The sequence below is a fragment of the Lissotriton vulgaris genome, chromosome 12 (genome assembly GCF_964263255.1).
Source record: "Lissotriton vulgaris chromosome 12, aLisVul1.2, whole genome shotgun sequence".
Classification (NCBI taxonomy): Eukaryota; Metazoa; Chordata; class Amphibia; order Caudata; family Salamandridae; genus Lissotriton; species Lissotriton vulgaris.
Genome location: NC_141700.1, coordinates 29,558,695 through 29,577,900, shown reverse-complemented (window position 1 = coordinate 29,577,900; position 19,206 = coordinate 29,558,695). Strand labels below are relative to the sequence as shown.

General features: G+C 44.5%; 1 protein-coding gene across 3 annotated transcripts in view; it reads left to right on the top strand.

The window, feature by feature from the left end:
• Positions 1 to 19,206, top strand: part of NCAN (neurocan) — a 400,988-nt gene that overhangs the window by 182,186 nt on the left and 199,596 nt on the right. For all 3 annotated transcript variants that reach the window (XM_086946853.1, XM_086946852.1, XM_086946854.1), the window contains exons 4-5: positions 2,390 to 2,564; positions 10,710 to 10,837. In XM_086946853.1, the coding sequence (XP_086802979.1) occupies positions 2,390 to 2,564; positions 10,710 to 10,837 (303 nt within the window). The remainder of the gene's footprint in view (positions 1 to 2,389; positions 2,565 to 10,709; positions 10,838 to 19,206) is intronic.

Here is a 19,206-nt window from a genome sequence, read left to right as displayed (position 1 = left end):
GGAGATGAGACCCTGAGCGCTGCAGATAGATGGCAGCAGCGCCTAGTGGTTGGCCGTGCTGTTCTGTGGTGCTGTGGCTTGGCCCGGGTGGCTTCTGTAGATAATACCACGCCTCATCACCCAGGCTGACACAGGTCTTGATCGTGCCCATCCCGCATGTTCCTGGGTGTGACACCTGTATCTGGTGCCTGGTGTCCGCTTGGTCAATCCTTACGAGCCTTCTTAATTATAAGGACCGCAACACAATGCTCCGGATGACCAGGTAGCGGCGTGATGCCCAGAATTCAGGATCACCCATTCGCTATTCCCTGACTTTATAGTTGCCGGCCAGGAGGTAAAAAGATTCTTCCATAGTATGAAGAACATTTTTAGTCCATGAATGTGGAATACAGGATGTCTTACCCAGCTCGTCTCTGGTTCACATGGAAGGGCAAGTGACAGTAGCCCGCGAGGGCCTTGAAATAGCATTCTGGTCATTCTTGTACTGAGAGCAGAGCAGAGCAGAGCAGAGCAGAGCAGAGTGGTGAGGGAAGGTCAAGCCAGGCTGAAAAGGATAGAATCTTCTTCAAGGGCCACCTCCTTTCCAGCTCAGGTGCATTGTTGCACTGTCAATGACATTAGGGACACATTTAAGACCTGTGGCTCATGTTTTAAGTGCTGTAGGTTGAGGTCACAAAAGTTCACTCCGGGTGGGACGGCATATGACATCCTCAGTTCGTTAGTCATATATATAGAATTCACACTTGTGTGGTTTGTCCAGCCTGGACAATCGACATTCACAGCCACCACTGCAGCCTGCGAGCAGGCAGTGAGCACGGCAGGCACTGCTCCAGGTGGGCTCAGCTTACTTCTCTTGTTAATGTGGGGACGTTTTTGTGTTGTTGTGGAGAGGGATTAGCGGCCACATGCATCATTGTAAGTTTTTGCCATTCCTTATTTGCGATTTTTAGGGAATCGCAAATAAGGAATCGCAAAATGGGATGCATGATTTTAATCGCATATTATTTGCGATTCGGTAAAAATCGCAATTTTTACCGAATCGCAAATATTATGCGAATTCTAATTTGCGATTTCGCAATTCCCATTGATTCCTATGGGCCAAAAGGCCCATAGGAATCAATGGGAAGGCATTGACATTTTGCGAATTTCAAATAGCGATTCGCAAAATGTTAATGCATTCCATGGGTGCAGGGGGGGTCCAAAGGACCCCCCCTGCACCTCTGAAATGTATTTTAAAGTGCATGTTTCACACACACATGTCCTAAGGACATATATGTCTGTAACATGACAGTGTTTAAAATGCAATTTTGAGCATTTTAATACTTTTCGCAAATTACCACGAGGTTCACCCTCGTGGTAATTTGCACCCCCTAATTGCGAATTCGCAATTTGAAAAACAATCATGCATTGCTTTCAAGGAATCGCAAATTTGCGATTCCTTAAAAGCAATCGCATTTTTGGAAATCGCTAAAAATAGCGAATTTCACAAAAATGCATGATGCATCCCAAAACGTATTTAGGAATCGCAAACGGTCGCATTTACCGATTCGCACCGTTTGCACTTCCTAAATAGGTTGATGCATGTGGCCCATAGTCACTGCAATTTGGGGTACGCAGTGAGGGCGTGGGAAGTTGAGGAGGACGCGATAAATGCTGCCACTATGACGACAGCACCACCAATAGACATTTGTGAGCCTATGTGTGCTTGGAATTGGTTGGTGACCATTCTTTCTAGAACTTTTAACTTCCAAGGGAGGTCTTTGGTGGGCTTCTAGTTGTTTGCTTCGTAGGGGTCTAGGGTGTTTTTTTATTAGCAGGGTGTGATGTCGGGGGTTCCAGGGACCACTGCTGATAAGTGTGGTCACGTGTGTACCCAGTACATCTGTGTGCTGCTGCTATAGTGTGGGGACAGGCTACAACCACCTTTCCAGGTTCAAGACCTATTAGGAGCGGGTGTCCTTTGGGCATGTAGTTCATATTGACGGCGCGTCTGTTTTTTTGTATTTTCTTAATGAAGGAAAAAGCCGGGGAGATAAAAAGTTCTTGTGTTTGAGGGATGGATGGAGGTGTACACTTAAGATTGATGGATTGTTTCACAACTTTGAAAAGTTCTGTCAGATAGTTCATTATACCTCATATTTTATTAGAAAATAGTTCTATTGTGTGTTGAAAATTATCCAATGGTATTCTGTGCAAGTTTGTGGTGGAGTTAGAAGGAAGTTTGTAGTTTTTTTTATTTCCAACAGGTTGTTTCTAGTTTGTGGCAATTTATATTGATTTTTTTTAGTTGGTCTGTTTCCCACCTTTGGTACAACTTTGCACCTCAAGTCTAATATTTTGAATATAATGGATGGTCGATGTTATCGTAATGCTGACATTATCTCCCCAGGTCTGGTGTTCCACTATCGAGCCAGCAGCAACCGCTATGCCCTGTCATTCCAAGAGGCCGAACAGGCGTGTCTTGAGAATTCTGCCGTCATCGCTTCCCCTGAGCAGCTACAAGCGGCCTTCGAAGATGGCTTTGACAACTGTGACGCGGGATGGTTATCGGACCAAACTGTGCGGTGAGTCCTGAGAATGCATGCGTGGTGAGGAAAAGGGGTAGTGGCTAAGAGAGACGCTGCAACAATATATACTCTGACAATCCAAAATGGCCGCCAATGATGTACATGCACCACAGATGTACCTTGCTACGGTGTAATTTTTATGATTCAGGTTCCCTTTAGCTGGCAATGTCTTCACTGCCAAGGAGCCTCATACCATGTGTGCCTCCTCCAAAAAGTCCCGCCTTTTTAGGGAAAAAATGCTTTGCATGCTGGAGCTTGTGAGTCCATACTTATATTGAGCAAAGTAAAACTGCTAAACATCCCAGGGCACAAATGTCTCTCAGCTATAAAGCCAGGACATGTTGACAGATGTCATGGTGTCCTCTGTTGGTGAGTGTGTCGTTCCTCCGGCTCAATGACCACCATTTTAGAAGTACAGACTCCGATCTGCTGATCCAGCCATTTATAGGGAAGGATCGACTTGAATTCATTTGTCCGCTTATCTACTGACGGCTTACGTACTGCACCAGGACCAACCCAAGCTGACACCCCGAATATGTGCAATAACAAGTATTTATCAAAACAGGTAGGTCAAACTTTAAAGTAAAGGTAATATCTTCCTCTTTCAGTTACAGGTGTGCGGTAGGTTAGGAAAGAAGCTGCATTTCTAAGACTTTAGGGAAGCGGGAGAAGAAGGCGGGTCATAGATTCAGGAGGAGTGGAAGGGTCATAGTCTGGCCAGAACAATGAGAACCGGTCCAGGTGATGGGGAAGTGCAACGTCTGCAAGGCGATGGGCGATATCAGTGGGGGTGTGATGAGAAACGTAGGTTGTCCTGAGCCGAACACAGGGCGGAGCCAGAGAAAAGAGGGGTGGGTCAAGGGGATACGTTGCTCCAGCAGCCATAGAGTTTTCACACATATCGACTTACACCATGCTAGTGGGAGTCGCTGTGGGTTATTGTTAAAGATATAAATGTGGGCGCACTTCTTCCTCCACAGGATGCGTAGTCGAAGCAGGAATAATGTCCTAACAATGAAAAATCCAGAAATTGTTCTGATGACTCCTAGCATGAGCTTTCCTGGTCTCACCCTCCAGGCATATCATGTCATGTTATGTAGATTTTTAGAGCACACTTACACTCAGGAGGGTGTTTCTGGTGCTGAGCTGGTGTAAGTCAAACCCATTCCCTTTTTGAACATTGTTCTGAGGTCAGCGGAGACCTGGTTCACATTTAACAAAACCACAAAATTAAATTCCTACTGCTGGCACTGAATTCTATTGCAGGCTCTGTTCCCTTGCAAAGAAACCTGCTTCGTGAACACAATTTAATTTAGAAACCTGACAGCTGCATGCCTCTAGTAGCAGTCATAAAACGCAAACAGCCGTGGGCGGCCTCGGCAGAGCTTCAGTTTAAGGGTTTTACAAATTAGAAGTTCTTATTCCACGCCAGCGCGCTCTGTGCATGCTGCGCGCCTGTCTCCAGCGGCCTGTTAAGCAGGACCAGCCGCTGATCTCTTTGTTAGTCGTATTGGATTGGTTCTTTCAGTAGACCCATTGTTCTTGTGTGATACCTTATACTACTAGTTCTATCACTGCTACTATGGCTAGTAAATAATAAATGCATTCTATACGGACCATGCTGTCTAAAATAAATGTGTGTCAAAAAAAATGTTATAAAAAACAATTATGTTAATTACCTACATTTATTACCAGAGGGCAAAGCTCAAATGTCACTTGATTACCATGCTACGTGTTAACCATCTTGAGAAATCTGTTAATGATTACCAATATAGAAAGTGGGTATCACAACCCCTCATGAGCCATGGCCCCTTTCCAATCCTTTCAGGATGGAGGAGCATGATTGTGTTGGGGGTTTTTAGGTTTTGCATGATAAATACAACACCCTTTCCAATAACTTATTTTAGAAGACGTTCAGTGTTTTTATCTACACCCTTTTTTTTTATTTCTCTCTAAAATAAAGAATCATGGCTTCCTTTGACAAACTGTGTGCGCGTGCCTGTGTGTATGTCATAATAAAAACCAAAGAGTATGTAGGTCTTGACCCAAGCACGTGGCACCCAGCTCATTAGAAGTTATTTTACCACCCATTGAAAATTGAATAAAGGCCAGGACGCCCTTCTGGTTTTCAGGTCTGAGCCTTATATGTCTCTGGGTATCACCAGGCCCACTGTACCAACTTGCAGGGTTTTCTTGACCTAATCATCTAATTTAATTTCATCCATAAGGCGCAGTCCCCAGCTAAAGTTCATCTTCGCATGAACCTGGTCACAAGAGCAAGGACAAGAATCTGCCTGGTGAGAAGGAAAGGATAAAACGGATTGTCTGATTAAGGGCAGGACCTCAGTGTTGCAACAACTGAATTCAGTGATCCACTGGTCTTTTGTAAGTCAGAACAGAAAACCTTTATTTAGCTATTACCCGCGAGGGCTGCCACCTGTGGTGATAAGTGAGGTTGGGGGAAACAATTCATCAAAAACCAAATCAAGTGAATCAGCTGTTTCTTTTAGTTCACCTGCGAAGCCAAATCGGGTGAAAAATCCACTCCACGGTCACACTAGAGAAACAGATGGATTTCTAGCCCAACCTAACTGACCCACAAGAACCATAAACTGAAAAACATTTTTTATTGATGCTGTTTGTGAGATTACCACATGAGGTTCACTTTTCTGTCTGTTTAAGGTAGATAAGGATCTGGCAAAAAGGTGGAATTACTCTGTGATTCACATCCATAAATTGCAGGGAGCGGGTAGATGATCCGGACTGCTCTGAGCGGGAGCAGCGACTCTACGTTGAGTGTCCATATACTCCGCTGCGGTCTGATGAAGCAGCACTTGAATCCTTAAGAGGTTGGTTGCATTTCTCCGGGGCAACGTCCTACCGAGAGAAGAAGTGGTATGTAGAACCACACCAGATACTGTAGATACTTTTCATTCAGTCACGAGGAATCGCCGACTGATCTATTAGAGACATTTTATAGGCGAGAAACATGTTGACCACTAAGGGGTAGAGCGTCATTTTTGTCAGATTAAAACAAACTAGTCGCCCTCCTTCTTCTTTTTACTTTTTAATCCGGTTGTGACCTCTCCAGAATAAAAAGAATTATACAGTATTCCCTTACCTGTTTTAACCCACACACCAAATCTACATCTTACCAGGCCCCTCACACCCACGGCACCTATACGGCAAGAAACAAAAGACCTCCGATAAAGAGCCCCTTTATGGGTTCCCGTCGAGCATTGCAGCACCGGCTCGACAAGGAGCAGACCCATATGATGAAGCATGACACCTATCTTGCTGGGTGTGTGAGGGTCCTAGTTCAGAAAGGAGGCATTCCGCACTTCCCCACTACTCTGAGTACTCACCAGGGAGCCAACTTGCCACCCAGGAGCACCGTACCTCTTTTGTCTTCTAGGGAAAAAAATGTCCCTTTTGATTGTTCGGGGAATAAAACCAGCAATAAGAGTTTCTCTGCGCTTGGAAGGTGTCATTCTGTCATTGCCACACAAATACAAGCCACAAGTACTTGATAACTTTAGGTCAGTATTAGGGTCTGAGGAGCTTCATAAACAAATTATTTGATATTCAGATTAGGGACTGCAGACGATCCTGGTCTGATTCATATAGAAATGCCTTTTCAAAATCTAGCCAAGTGAGTTAGCCCACACTTTGAACATTCCTAAGTAGGAGGGATAGCTCGATTGCCTTATCGAGGATTTGTGCTGAAACAACACTAGTGATAGAACATAGTCCATCTGACATGTCACTGGCTCTGCCCCATACCTAGCACCATTTCAAAGGCAACGACCTGCCAGGTTTTCCCTATTGCCTCAGTTTGCCTCTGGTCCCCTCTCTATCCAAGTGTACAAGTCCATCCACTTTCATACAATGATGGCGACCCAGTAACATCGGAGGAACTTCATCGCTTTAACGAAGCTGTGAGATTAAATCCTCTTGCCAAAGGTTTGGTTCAATCGCATTCACAAGGCCAAGAGATTCAAGAGATGTTGCGTGAAGGCCAATGTGTGAAGGTTTATTTAATCGACTAAAAAATATTGAGGAGAATACCGGTGTCTGTAGGTGTAGCTCCAACCAAGAGGTAGAGAGATGTTGAGATACAGGCCAGTGTCTACTGCTGTAGCTCAATCCAAGAGCTCAAGAGATATTGAGAAGGCCAATGTCTGCACGTGTAACTCTATCCAAGACGTTGAGAGATAATGAGATAAAGACCCGTGTCTAAGGGTGTAGCTCCATCATCGTGGCGCAGGGCTATTTTAATGAAGACCAGCGTACACAGGTTTAGTTTTATCGACAAGGGTTAGGGATATTGTACATCAATATATGAAGTTTTAGCTCTTTCCCATCAGAAGGCAGAGAGATATTGAGGTGAAGACAAAATGTGTATAGATTTAGCTCCATCAGGCTGAGAGACATTGAGAGGGTGTTCGATATATGGAGGTTTAGCTCAAAGGACGAGCGATTGTGAAATAAAGACCAATTTGTATCGGTTTCACTCTATTAAGGATTTCGATATTGAAATAGAGACCAGTATGTGAAGGTTGAGCTCTGGCACATTAGATGAAGCTGAGATATATTCAGATGAACATCTGTGTGCATGGGCTTAGGTCAGGCAACAAAGTGTACCAAAAGGGATAGATGACGTTCTTGAATTAATCTCATCTCTGGTAATTACTTGGGCCGCATTCAAAACCATCATTATTTTGCACACCATGCCACCTCAGGCTGGTCTCAGCCATATACAAAGCAGCCTTGACCCTGCTCCAATGGGAACAGCCCAAACTGCAAGGCCAGGTTCTCCCAGAACAGGAACACAAGCATGCCAGGATTGGTTTTGCTCTTGTTATGGGCTCATCAACTGGGTATAGCTCCGGGACGGCTCCTCCATTTGAGGAGAGGAGCGTTGCCACGCAAGCCCCAGAGCTGAAAAGTAAAATTATGATAAAGTTTATTTATTTTCCTGCAACCTGTCCCTAACTAAGAGACAGGACGGGCGGGGCCATTGCTGCCGAGTGGGGCGACAAAAAGGTTTGGGTCCTATCTCTGACTGGCTTGGACCACTCCAATATGCTTAACAGAACAAATAGCCCGACAGGTTTACTTTTTTAACATTTAATCACACCCACCCAACCAGTTCTGGGAGATCAACTATTTTATTTTAGTTTTTTTGTCTTCTTTTGTAAGAACACTTTTTCATTGAATTTTTATATATTTCATCAAAAGAACAATTATCAAACAATAAAGAATACATTCAGAAAAAATGTGCAATATATACAAGTGTTCAATATGTACAAAATCAATACTGTGAATTTAAGAAACACCAAAAATACATTAATACAATGCCTAAAAATGATTTTTAACTAGGCACCAGTCCTTCATATTCTATACAAGAAGCCAGGCGGACAACACAGTTCATAGGTACTGCCTGCCTGTCTTACTGAGCCAGAGATTAGATATTTTGGGGTTGCACTCCTAGGGATGAAAAGTGTGGTATTATTTTATGGCCCTAGTTGCACCCTTCTTCTTTATCCCGGGCTCGGGGTCAACGCGTTTCGAACCACAATGAAGTTATGGGTTCTCCACAGGACATGGACTATTACTGTATGTAGCACTCTAGACCACTTCAATGGGAAAAGTTGCCTCGCAAGTACGGAGTTTCTTAACCTTGTGCGGAGTGGAGTGTGGAATGGAGATGCGCCTGCCGTTCATCGGTCCGGTGACTCTTTACGACGCGTTTCTGGTTCAATTCAGTTGTTTACTCGTTCGCTCAGAGAACAGCTCCGCTTGTTCGCATATGGCGTCTGGCGTTTCACAGTAGGGCCATAAAATAATACCACACTTTTCATCAGGAGGAGCCTGCCCTTGTAGGATGGAGCTGTTCTAGGAGGGTGGAGTCATGGACATGGGAGGAAGGCTTGCAAGGGAGTTTTGTAGATGGCTTGTTGTGTGGTGGGCAAGTCTTGGTCCTTGAGAGGGTTAAATTCCTGGCTCTTGAGAGAGTGTTTATTCAGTGGAAGGTCCCACAACCTCATAAAAGGCCAAATATGAGTATTTGACGGCCTACAAAGCATAACTAACTCGCTTCTCTTCTATACAAGCCCCCTGCTTACTTCTGGTTGCCGGAGTAGTGTCGTCACTCAACCGATGGCCAAGGTTCGAACAGACCGCGCGTTCCCTATACTCCATGGATTTATCAGCGCGTACCCTCTGGGAGTCGAGGAGAGCGGGCGGCGGGGGGCTGGCGTAAAAACGATGACAGACAGCATGCAAATTAAGAGGAATAAAAAGTATTCCGCCTCCAGCAAAGTCTCAGTGGAGCTAATGGGATTTAAATGTCTTTGATATGATTGCCAATTTGTTTCCCATCGTATTAAGAAAAATGGCGAAGGCTGCTAATGCGAAGGTGATAGCCCTGCACTTAAGAGCATTCCAGTGACTCTTTAATAAAAGAAAACCGTGGAAGGATACAGTGCTAGATAGCCCCCAGCGATACCTAATGTGTCAACCTCAGAGCTCTCGAACAGGCGGTCGCGACAAGATGGTGTCTGCGGCACTTGCAGAGTGCTGAGTCAATCTTCCACGTGCAGAAGTAACCGCAGTAGCAATGACTTGAGCCATTTGTTCACCAGGTATTGCAAAGCAATGAATTGTGATTTTTTTGTGAGCTATCAACTGTGCTTTCTAGAGCACCAATCAGATGCCTTAAAATAAACTTAGGACCCTCAGGACATAAGAATGTGGCTGGACAGGGATCCATTGAACGGAATGTTTTCCACCGAGGAGTTCGAAGTGACCCCATAGTCAAGAAGACTAGAGCAGGTCAACATGGCAGTGATGGAGAAACAGACCAAGCTGTGTGGCCCTCTGCAAGGGTTTTCTCAGTCGGTTCCTTAGAAGTTTGTGGGCAGCTACAGAGTGCTATGTTTCTAGTTCTGAGCTCTGTCTGCTTCTAAATCTTGTAATCCGGTGCGTTAGTCCATCTGGTGCTAGTGAACCAAGACAACAGACTTTTGCATTCAATGCCTGAAACAGGAAGTGACATCAGAGGAAAACAAGGAGTGCAGTCTGTGCATCCATTAATACTGCAGCAAGATGCACAGTAAAAGAGGTGACATTTTTTGTTGGTGGAAAGGAAAAAGAGCTTTTTGATTGACACCTTTTCTGTTCTGGAATATCTACAGATGGCACTTACTTCCCCCTTACGTCATTTCCTGTTTAAGGCAGTTGACACGGTAGTGGGCATAAACTGAAAGAGGCTTGTATTGGGAAATGTGGCAGAGGCAAAAACCTTAGCAGTAAGAATCTTAATATATTTCTTTTAAGCTTCTGAATGCGAGTTCTAACAGTAAAGAAGCTTATTGTAAACTTTATTGAGTTTGCCTTTAAGACAACACCTGCTTCGGCCTCACACTAAGGTGACTCCATGTTCGAACGGACGCAGGACTTCTGTCTTGGGGGTTTCGTTTAACAACCTTTTGCACTCTGGAAGTTGTAGTCTAAATTCAAATCAAGGGATCCAGTTGAGCTAAGGAACCTGAAAAGCCTCCCCTGCCTCCTCTTAGCACTGCCGACTCATCCACATGCGCACGCTGTGGGTTTAGAAAGTTGTAGACTTGGATGTACACAAGGCAGAAAGTAGGCAGAAAACAGGGGGTGAAAAACAGGAAAAAATTGGATTGCGAAACATAACCTTGCAGTGAAATTTTCCACAGACACAGGACACAAAAATGTTTGTTTGAGGTAAATTGTTTGGCAGTGGATTTTGCGAGTGTAACTAACGTTGCAACTTAGTAAACAATTGCTGTTTGTCACCTGCGCAAAATGTTGCTGACAAACGAATTGTGCACCCCTGCTGAGAAGTCAGTATTCACCCATTAAAAGCACATCGCCCCTGCTGAGACGTACAGTAGTCTCCCACTAAAAATATTACACCCTGCTGAGAGTGCGAGATCTCGCTGTTTCAAATTAAAGAAGTGCTGGTTGCCTGTACCTGCCCATTTAAGTAACTGCTATCGCAAAATGTATGTAAGGCGTGTTCAGGGCAGGTTGGCTTCTCACCCAAACTCCCTTTGGTCTGAGTGTATTGATGCATCATTCACTTCATACTTCTCTCTCTTCTCTTAGGTATCCAATCAGATCACCACGACCCGGCTGCTATGGAGACAGGAACAACCTTCCCGGGGTCAGGACTTATGGCGAACGGGACCTGGAAGAACTCTATGATGTCTACTGTTACGTGAAAGAGCTGAAAGGCAAGAGAGCGCATGGCTTTTACCCCCTTGGGTATTTTCGGATAGCATCTGTGTAATTTTGGTGGCAAAAAATTGAGAGAACCAGACTCCGGCCCCCTCCCTTCAAATGGGGTCGTTTTTAGGATACACCTGAGCCTTAGACTGCCACCCACTTTAACTGCTAGACTCAGCACACCCATCACCAAATGTACCACGGACTCAGACTACTCACCCCCAGATTCAGACCAAGCATCCCTTTTACCCCCAGGCTTTGCGAACTCCCACATGAAGAATTTTTGACCACAGAGTGGTATATTAGTGCTGCCTCCATGGGGTATGTACTCTGTATCATATATTGTGACAATTTCTAACCAGTTAAAATTAACCATGAGCATAAAATATATTTTTCTCTTGATATTTCAGGTCATCCTCACTTTTTGGTCTTACACCCTTTACTCTAAATAGGACACTCCTTATTAGATTCAGTGAAGGAAAAGTTATTGAAGAGATCCATAAGTCCTGAAGAAGGCCTCAGAACTTTTTTGGACTCCTCAATTAGGCCGAAACATGTTGACTATGGGATGCTAGGACTAATTATAATCCCTTGACATCCCAAATCAATCTTCTTATTACTTTGGCACTAGCAAGCCCAATAAAGCAATGGGGATTGAACGCGGGTAATTTTTTTTCGTCCATTGATGAAAAGAACTCTGCATCGTACCCCTTGCATTGAAGCCCGACCAGAAGAGCTATCCTCTACTGAACAAGGAGCAGACCCGAAAATGAAGCATCCCGCCATGTAGGACGAGGGCTGTGTGTCCTTTGAATAGGCATTCTATACAAGGTTCTTTAGTGGCTGCCAATCCAGGTAACACTAGGTTCGAGGGACCTTTGGCTTTTATTCGACTTCCTATGCTTTAAGACTCAGACTTTCCATCCCCTTTATACGCCGGACTCAACCTGCACATCTTCTCATACCCCCTACGACACGTACATTTCTCACGCGGTTCTAGGATGGTGGACTCGTACACACCGGTGTTTGACGTCGATCTTCAAGAGATCCTTGGTGTTTATATTTTGTTAGAAATTGATTGTGTGTTCCCTTGTGACATTAATTGCTGTGTGTTCCCTCTTGCATCAGGTTGTTACATTTTCTGTCCTGATGAAGACCCTGCTAAATAACCCTTTGGGGTGCAAACATCAACTTGTACATCTTAAACCCAATTGCATCAAGTGCCTGGACCATGTGAGACTCTTTCAGTCTCTTATGTCTTGATAGGGTTGTTGACCTTTCCAATTTATGTCCAGTTGGTTGAGATATTTTTCTTCTTAATCTATGTACACTGACTGTTTTTTCACACATTTTTTCACCTGGTCACTTTCGCTGCGCCGTCACTTGTCGCACCTTCTCACACTCTTGAATTGTCTCCTTATTCATGCAAAGCTATGAATATTCAAATCAAAAATGTTATATCATTTGTTGTCACAGGTTTTGATGTAGTTAATCCCTGTGAATGTATTGAAATGATTCCCATTGTAACATTGTGCTCGTTTTTGGCCCTCCTCTTACACCCCTAGACTCAGACTGCCCAACCCTAAATACCCCAGTCTGCAACTTAATAATTCCATATCAGACTGGGAGGGCAGGTACACGCCCTGGAATCCTTGCATTAATTATCTCAAACAAACTGTTCTAATTTCTCACACTTCCATCTCCCTTAATTACTTTATTTATAATTACATTGCAGAAACTCCAAGTAAACTAATCAATTTCATGCCCGCGTTTGACTTACAGTAAAATACCAGCGGTGACTCAATTAATACAAAATTGATTTCTGCTAGAAATTTTCAAAGCTGAATTACCCAAGATTGATTTATTTTTTTATGTAAATAATATTTCCCCATTTTTGAAGTATACAAATTTCCATGTTTGTATCTGTATGCTGGATCGCATGAGGAACAATTCTACTAGTCATATTTATGTCTGTGATTTTTCCAAGGTGCGACAAAACATCCTTGGGCTTTGCTGATTAAAAGTCAGTTGATTGCGAATAACTTAGGAAGTAAGGTAGCAGGAAAATATTATTAAGTCCATAGTCATTTGGTAAAGAGTTTCCTAAATTTGAGTATTTCCCCTTCTGATAGTCAGATGTAGTACATTTAGAGGGTCTTTGTCGCTACTGAAAACGCTCTACCACCCCGACACAACTGTTTTAACCAAGATGCTTCTTTTTTTTTTTTATTTCAAAGGATTTTATTTCAAGATTTTGTAGGTACAGTACAGATATGGTGAAGGCAATATTGTTGTCGGTGTACGCCAGTGGGGTTACAATTGGCGTCACACGTTCCAGCTTGCTCACGTAGTCGACTGGTAGAGAATGTCATAGGCTAGGCATACTGCGACTTGGCCTTGTTTGTATATTGCCCTCCTAGGAAGGAAAAGAAAAAGTGGGAAAGGAGAGATAGAGTCGCAGACAATGCTATTGGCGTTTCTTGCTAAGTGCCATCATGCTGGAGTACACCTATGTGTGTGTGGGGAGTGTGTTGGGGTGGTGATCTCTGTAAATTGCCTACGGAGGCTTGTGTGATGCCAGGTAGTTGTCCAGGGTGTGCCACATCTCTCCCTTCGCGGTAGAGTTTGGTGTGTGTTTTGATGTTATGTTATTAGCTCCTCTGAGGAAGGTGATCCAGTTAAACCAACTCTTGAAGGATGCTTTCCCCGTGTCTTTCCAGTTTGCTAGGATTGTCTTGACGGCTGCTGTGAGTAGGATATCTATTAGCTCGCTGTCGTTCTTAGATTGAGTTTCTTGAGTCATGAAGGCTGCGACTACACCTGCGAAGTCTCTTTGCAGTGGGAATCCCATTATGCTATTTGTGAAGTCTCTTATTTTGTTCCAGAATGTTTTGACTTTGGGGCAGTGAAAGAGAAGATGAGCTAGGTCACCTTTATGTTTGTGGCAGTTCCAGCATAGGTCGTTGTCTCGGATCCCTACGGCCGCTAGTTTGGCCGGGGTCCAGTATGCTTTGTGTAGGAGCCAGTATTTTGTCTGTGCTAGGATTGGGGTGACTTTGTTTGTGCTTGCTGAGTTCCACAGGCGAGTTTTTTCCCTATCGTTGAAACACCTATTTTGCTGGCCTTCCCAGTACTGTGGTGTCTTGGCGTTTAGCTTGTTGAAGTTGGGCTTAGTAGTTTGTAAAGGTGCGATATTTGGTGGCCAACTTTGTTTAGGTTAGCCGCGTATTGCAGGATTGTTGGGGCTTCTTTGTTCAGATCTGCCTTGGTGAGAGCCGCCCTTATTTTTAGGAAACTGTAGAAATCTATGTCTGGTAGGTTGTGGAGGTGTTTAAGGGTGTCGAATGTGAGTGGGGTGCTTAATTTTTCCAGTTGGCTGGGGGTGGAGTTGCCTCGTTGGTACCAGCAGCTCATGTTTAGTATCTTGTCCTTGTATTTTATTTTTGTGTTGAACCAAATAGATTCCCACCTTGTGTTGTGAATGCGATTCTCCATTTTCTTGTCTACTTCAAGAAGAGTGTTCTTAGTGTTTTTGAAAATGGTGCTGTTGGCTTCAGGGTGTCTGTTGGCTGAGAGTAGGGCTAGGGGTTCGAGACCATTTAGGATTGCTCTTTCGAGCGTTAGCCAAGCCGGTGTGTAGTCTTGTCCTGGCAAAAGCCAGTGTAACCCTTGTTTGGCTAGGCATGCCGTTTGGAATGTTTTGAAGTTGGTGAGGTTGAGGCCTCCTGGGTTTTTGCTCAGTCTTAGTTTCTGAAGACTTATTCTGGGTTTCTTGTCCTTCCATAGGAATTTGTTTATCATGGTGTCTAGTTTTTTGTGGAAGTCTTCTGTGGTAATTAGCTGGAGCATGCTGAGCATGTAATTGATCATTGGTGCTATCATCATTTTTATCGTTTCAACTCTGCCCCACCAACTGACGAACTTTGGTGTCCACATTCCAAGTTTCTCTTTCACTTTATTTAGAAAGGTCTTTTCATTGTGGTCCAGTGTTGATTTGAGATCTCTCTCAAAGTGTAGGCCAAGATATTTCAGCGTTCCTTTCTGCCAAGCTAAGCCTGAGTTCCCTAGTACTGCCTTGGTTGAGTGCACGTTTAGAGGTTTGCATTCTGACTTGTCCCTATTGAGTTTATAGCCCGAGACTTGTGCATATTCCTCAATGGTAGCCATTAGGGCTGCTATTGAGTGTTCAGGGTTCCCTGTAGTCATGAGTATGTCACCTGCGTAAGCAGCTAATTTGTCTGTGTTCCCATTGATTTGGATTCCTTCTATTTTTGGGTTGGTTCTAATCATGCACAGCAGTGGTTCTATGGAGAGTAGGAAGAGTGCTGGGGATAGTGGGCATCCCTGTCTCATGCCTCTTTCTAGGAGTAGTAGCGTCTCTGAGGTGCACCCATTGACTATTACTCGGGCTTTTGGTTCGTTATATAGTGCCATTCTTCTGTAGTTTTCTCCTAGGCCAAACCTGCGCATGCATTGGTCAAGGAAGGGCCACGACACTCTGTCAAATGCTTTCTCGGCATCCAGTGCTATCATCACTGCTTGTTCGCTTTTAGAGGAGGCATGGTTTATTAAGTGACATAAAAGTCTAGTGTTGTCTTGGGACAGCCTGTTTTTGAGATAGCCCACCTGAGAATTATGGATTAGGGTTGGAAGTAACGCGTTTAGCCTTGTCGCCAAGACCTTAGTGTAGCGCTCTAGTGTTTTGGTAGCTCCGGCCGTGGCCAGAACTACGTGTGCAAATGTATCACCTTCTGGCCAGGCGTGGCCAGAAGGGTATAAATAAATGGTCGGAGGTCGCTCGGGACTTCCGGTCCGACCAACCATCCGAAGTGTGTGCTTGTATTTCATTTATCTACATGTTGCCGCATGTATGTTAACTCACCCCCTTTACACTTAGCGTAGATCTTACAGTCAACATTAATTAGAGAAATTAGGCTGTAGTTTTGTGGATGTTGTGGGTCCTTGCCGTCTTTGGGTATGACTATTATATTGGCCTCTGTCATTGGGGTAGTCATTTTCCCACTGTGGAAGCAGTGGGTGAACACCTCCTCCATTGTGGGTTTAAGTTGATGGAGGAATTGCTTGTAGAATCCCGCTGTGTAGCCATCTGGCCCGGGAGCCTTGTTGTCTTTGAGGCTTGCGACTGCTCTCTCTATTTCTGCCCCCGTAATGTCTTGTTCTAATGATACTCTCTGCGCCTCCGTTAAACTGGGTAGGTTTAGACTGTCAAGGATGCTCGCCCCTTTGTCCACTTTGAGGTTTTTGACTTCTTTGTACAGGCATTCGTAGAAGCCTTTGAAGACCTTGAGGATCTCTTTGTTTGACGTTTGCGATACCTTCTCGCTGTCAGTTATTGCTGCAATGGTGTGTTGTCTCTGTTTGCTCTTGAGGTATGAGGCTAATGCTTTACCTGCTCTGTTCGCTTTATAAAGATTTATGGCTTTATATTTATTTATCCACATACCAGCTCTTTCGCTTAGGATCTTGTTGAGCTCATATTTTTAATTGGTTAATTCAGTCAGGGTGTTTTTGTCCTCTTTTCTAGGTCTTTAATTGTATTTTCGAGTTCTGTTACTTTTTTGTTCCTTTCTCTGTTCATTCTTGATTTGATGCTAAGAATTTTCCCCCTGACTGTGGTTTTAAGGGCGTCCCAAAGGATGCCTCTGTCAGTGCTTGGGCTGTCGTTGAAACTTATGTATTCCTTTATGGTGTCCTCTATTTCGGCCACGTTATTCGGGTTTTTAAAGATGTCGCTATTGAATCTCCACCTCCGGCTAGCCGGTTCGTTGTGTCTCCCACTGAGTGTCAGACTGATGAGTGAATGGACTGATATTGTTCTGGGAGCAATTTCAGTGTGGTCTATGAGGTGAGTGTGGGGTGCGGGGATGAGGATGTAGTCGATTCTACTATATGAGTTGTGAGGGTGAGAGTAGAATGAGTAGTCTCTTTCGTCTCGGTGTTGTAGTCGCCATGGGTCTTTTAGGTGGAGCTTCGTGCACAGATTCCCTAGTATGTTTTGTCCTGGTGAGCCGTGGCAGGCTCTTTGTGGGTGTCTGTCTATTGTGCTGTCTAGTGTTTGGTTCAGGTCGCTGGCCACTATTAGGAGGTCATCTTGTGGAAGCTTACTCAGTCTGTTCTCAACGTTATTCCAGAACTCGTTGTCTTCTGAGTTGGGACCATATATGTTGGCAATGCGTATTGTGTCCTCCCCCCTCTTGACACTGCTGATTAGGATTCTACAATCTTCGTCAGCGTAGTTGTCCTGTACTATTATCTGGATTTTTTTGTTTATAAGTGTGATGACTCCTCTCTTTTTGTGAACCGCTGGTGTGCATAGTGATTGCCTTATCAGTTAGCCTTTAGTCTTTGTGCATCTTCTACTGACAGTTTAGATTCTTGGAGCACACAGACATCGCTCTTAGTTTGGCCAAGATATTCTATGGCTTTCCTCCTCTTAACCGGGTGATTGAGCCCTTTAACATTGAAGGAGACTACCTTAATGGTTGTTGCTGTGTGGTTATTTGCATTTGGTGTCGTTCCTTAGAAATAGTGTCGCTAACTGTTGTGATGCTCTGGTATATTCTTGGGCGCCCTGCATGGTAACCCTGAAATCCTTTGGTTGTAACCCCCTTGTGGTGTGCTTTTTGTCTTGTATGATGGCTTAGTGAATGCTTGTGTCTGGCTGTGACTAGGCTGGAGATGATAGAAAAAGAGAAGGAAGGAAGGAAGAAAAGAAAAACATGGAAAACCCAGATATATGTACTTGGAGGACCCCTCGACCCCCCCCTACCCTCACCCCCCACTAATTGCATTACAAGTGTGCCACAGCAAAGTTCCTCCCCTCCTTTCCCCTGAGGCTTATATTGAGCTAAGTCCAACTTCCTATGGGTTGATGACATTGCTATCTAAGGATAGTTTAAAGGATATGTGGGAGTTCTTGTTGTGCTACTTCTCCCTGTGGTTGCGGCATTCCGCCTTGGTACTGTCATCGAGGTAGGTTGCTGTGACTTGAGGTTGTTCAGTTGTCCATAGTCTAGTCTTTTGCTTGTGTGGCGGTTCCTTCAGTATGTCAGAGCTGTGGACTGGTATGACCGAGGTTGTGTTACCTTACTTCTCCTTAGCACCTTCGGTTTCACTGTTGCTTGTTGATGCTCTCCTTTTTCCAGCACCATTGTTTTGTGCTTCCATGTCCTCTGCCGGTGGGCCTTGGAGGTATCTTCTCAGTTCGCTGGGGTCCTCGAAGATCTGTGTTCGCCATTTGTCCGTTTATCTTTAGTTTAGCTGGGCCTGCAAAGCTAAAGGTGACATTGTCTCTCCACATTCTATCTCTTAGCGCTAAGAATCTCTTTCTGGTTTCAACTGTTTGTCTTGAGAAGTCTTACGTAATTATTATTTTGTGACCGTTCCATCTTAGGTTAGGGTTTTTCCTTGCTACCGCAAAGATCACCTCCGTTTGGTTCGATCTTAGGGGTTTGCAGATGATCGGTCGAGGACCGCGGCCATGCAGCAGTTTGGTTGCCGGCACCCTGTATGCTTTGTCAACTTCAAATTGTCTATCAAATTTAATGCCTGTTAGTAGTGGTATCAGTTCTTCTATTAGGTTTGTACAGGATCCGGGCTTGTCCTCCTCTCCTTCGGGGATCCCTAGCAGTCTTATGTTCCCACTTCTGTTGCGGTCTTCTTGGTCTGCCAGCTGCTTCTGTAGGGCGGATGAGGCCTTTGCAATGGAGTGTAGACATTTGTTCGATTGTGCGTTGTCGTCTTCTATGTTGCTGATGCGTTTCTCCGTAGCGTCAATCCTACAGTTAGTTTTGTGTTGATCCGCCCTTATGGCTGCTAGCTCCAGTTGCATATTGTCTGCTTCGTTGATTTGCCCAGCTCGTTGCCTTTGTTGATTTTTTGAGGATCAAATCTAGTGTTATCTCGTTTTATTTTTTTTAGGCGAATCGGGAATGTCTTTCCTGTATTTCTTGATGTCATTGGTCAGTTTACTGTCGTGTCCTGCCATCGCTGCAAAGCCTCTCCTGACCTGATGGCACACTAGTCTTCCGATTTTCTGTTGAGTGCTGACGGTGCCTTTTTTGGGATTGGCTCTTCTTCGGCCGTGTCTTGGCAGTTCAGCCTGAACCTGCTTGGTTCTCGGATGGTCCTGGTTCTAGTCTTTGCTCCTGCCAGTTCTTCTCCTGTGGCTTCGCCATTTCTTTGCTGTTCTCCTGCTGCCCTTGTGATGGAAGGTTTAGGTTGCAGTTTCACTGTTGGGTTAGTTGGCTTCCCACCTTTGCACGTATTGTTTGCTCATTGGCTGGAGCACCAGCGCACCCTGACCGTCTATATCGGCTTTCTTGCAGTTGGTGGCACACTGTTTGTCTGTTTGAGC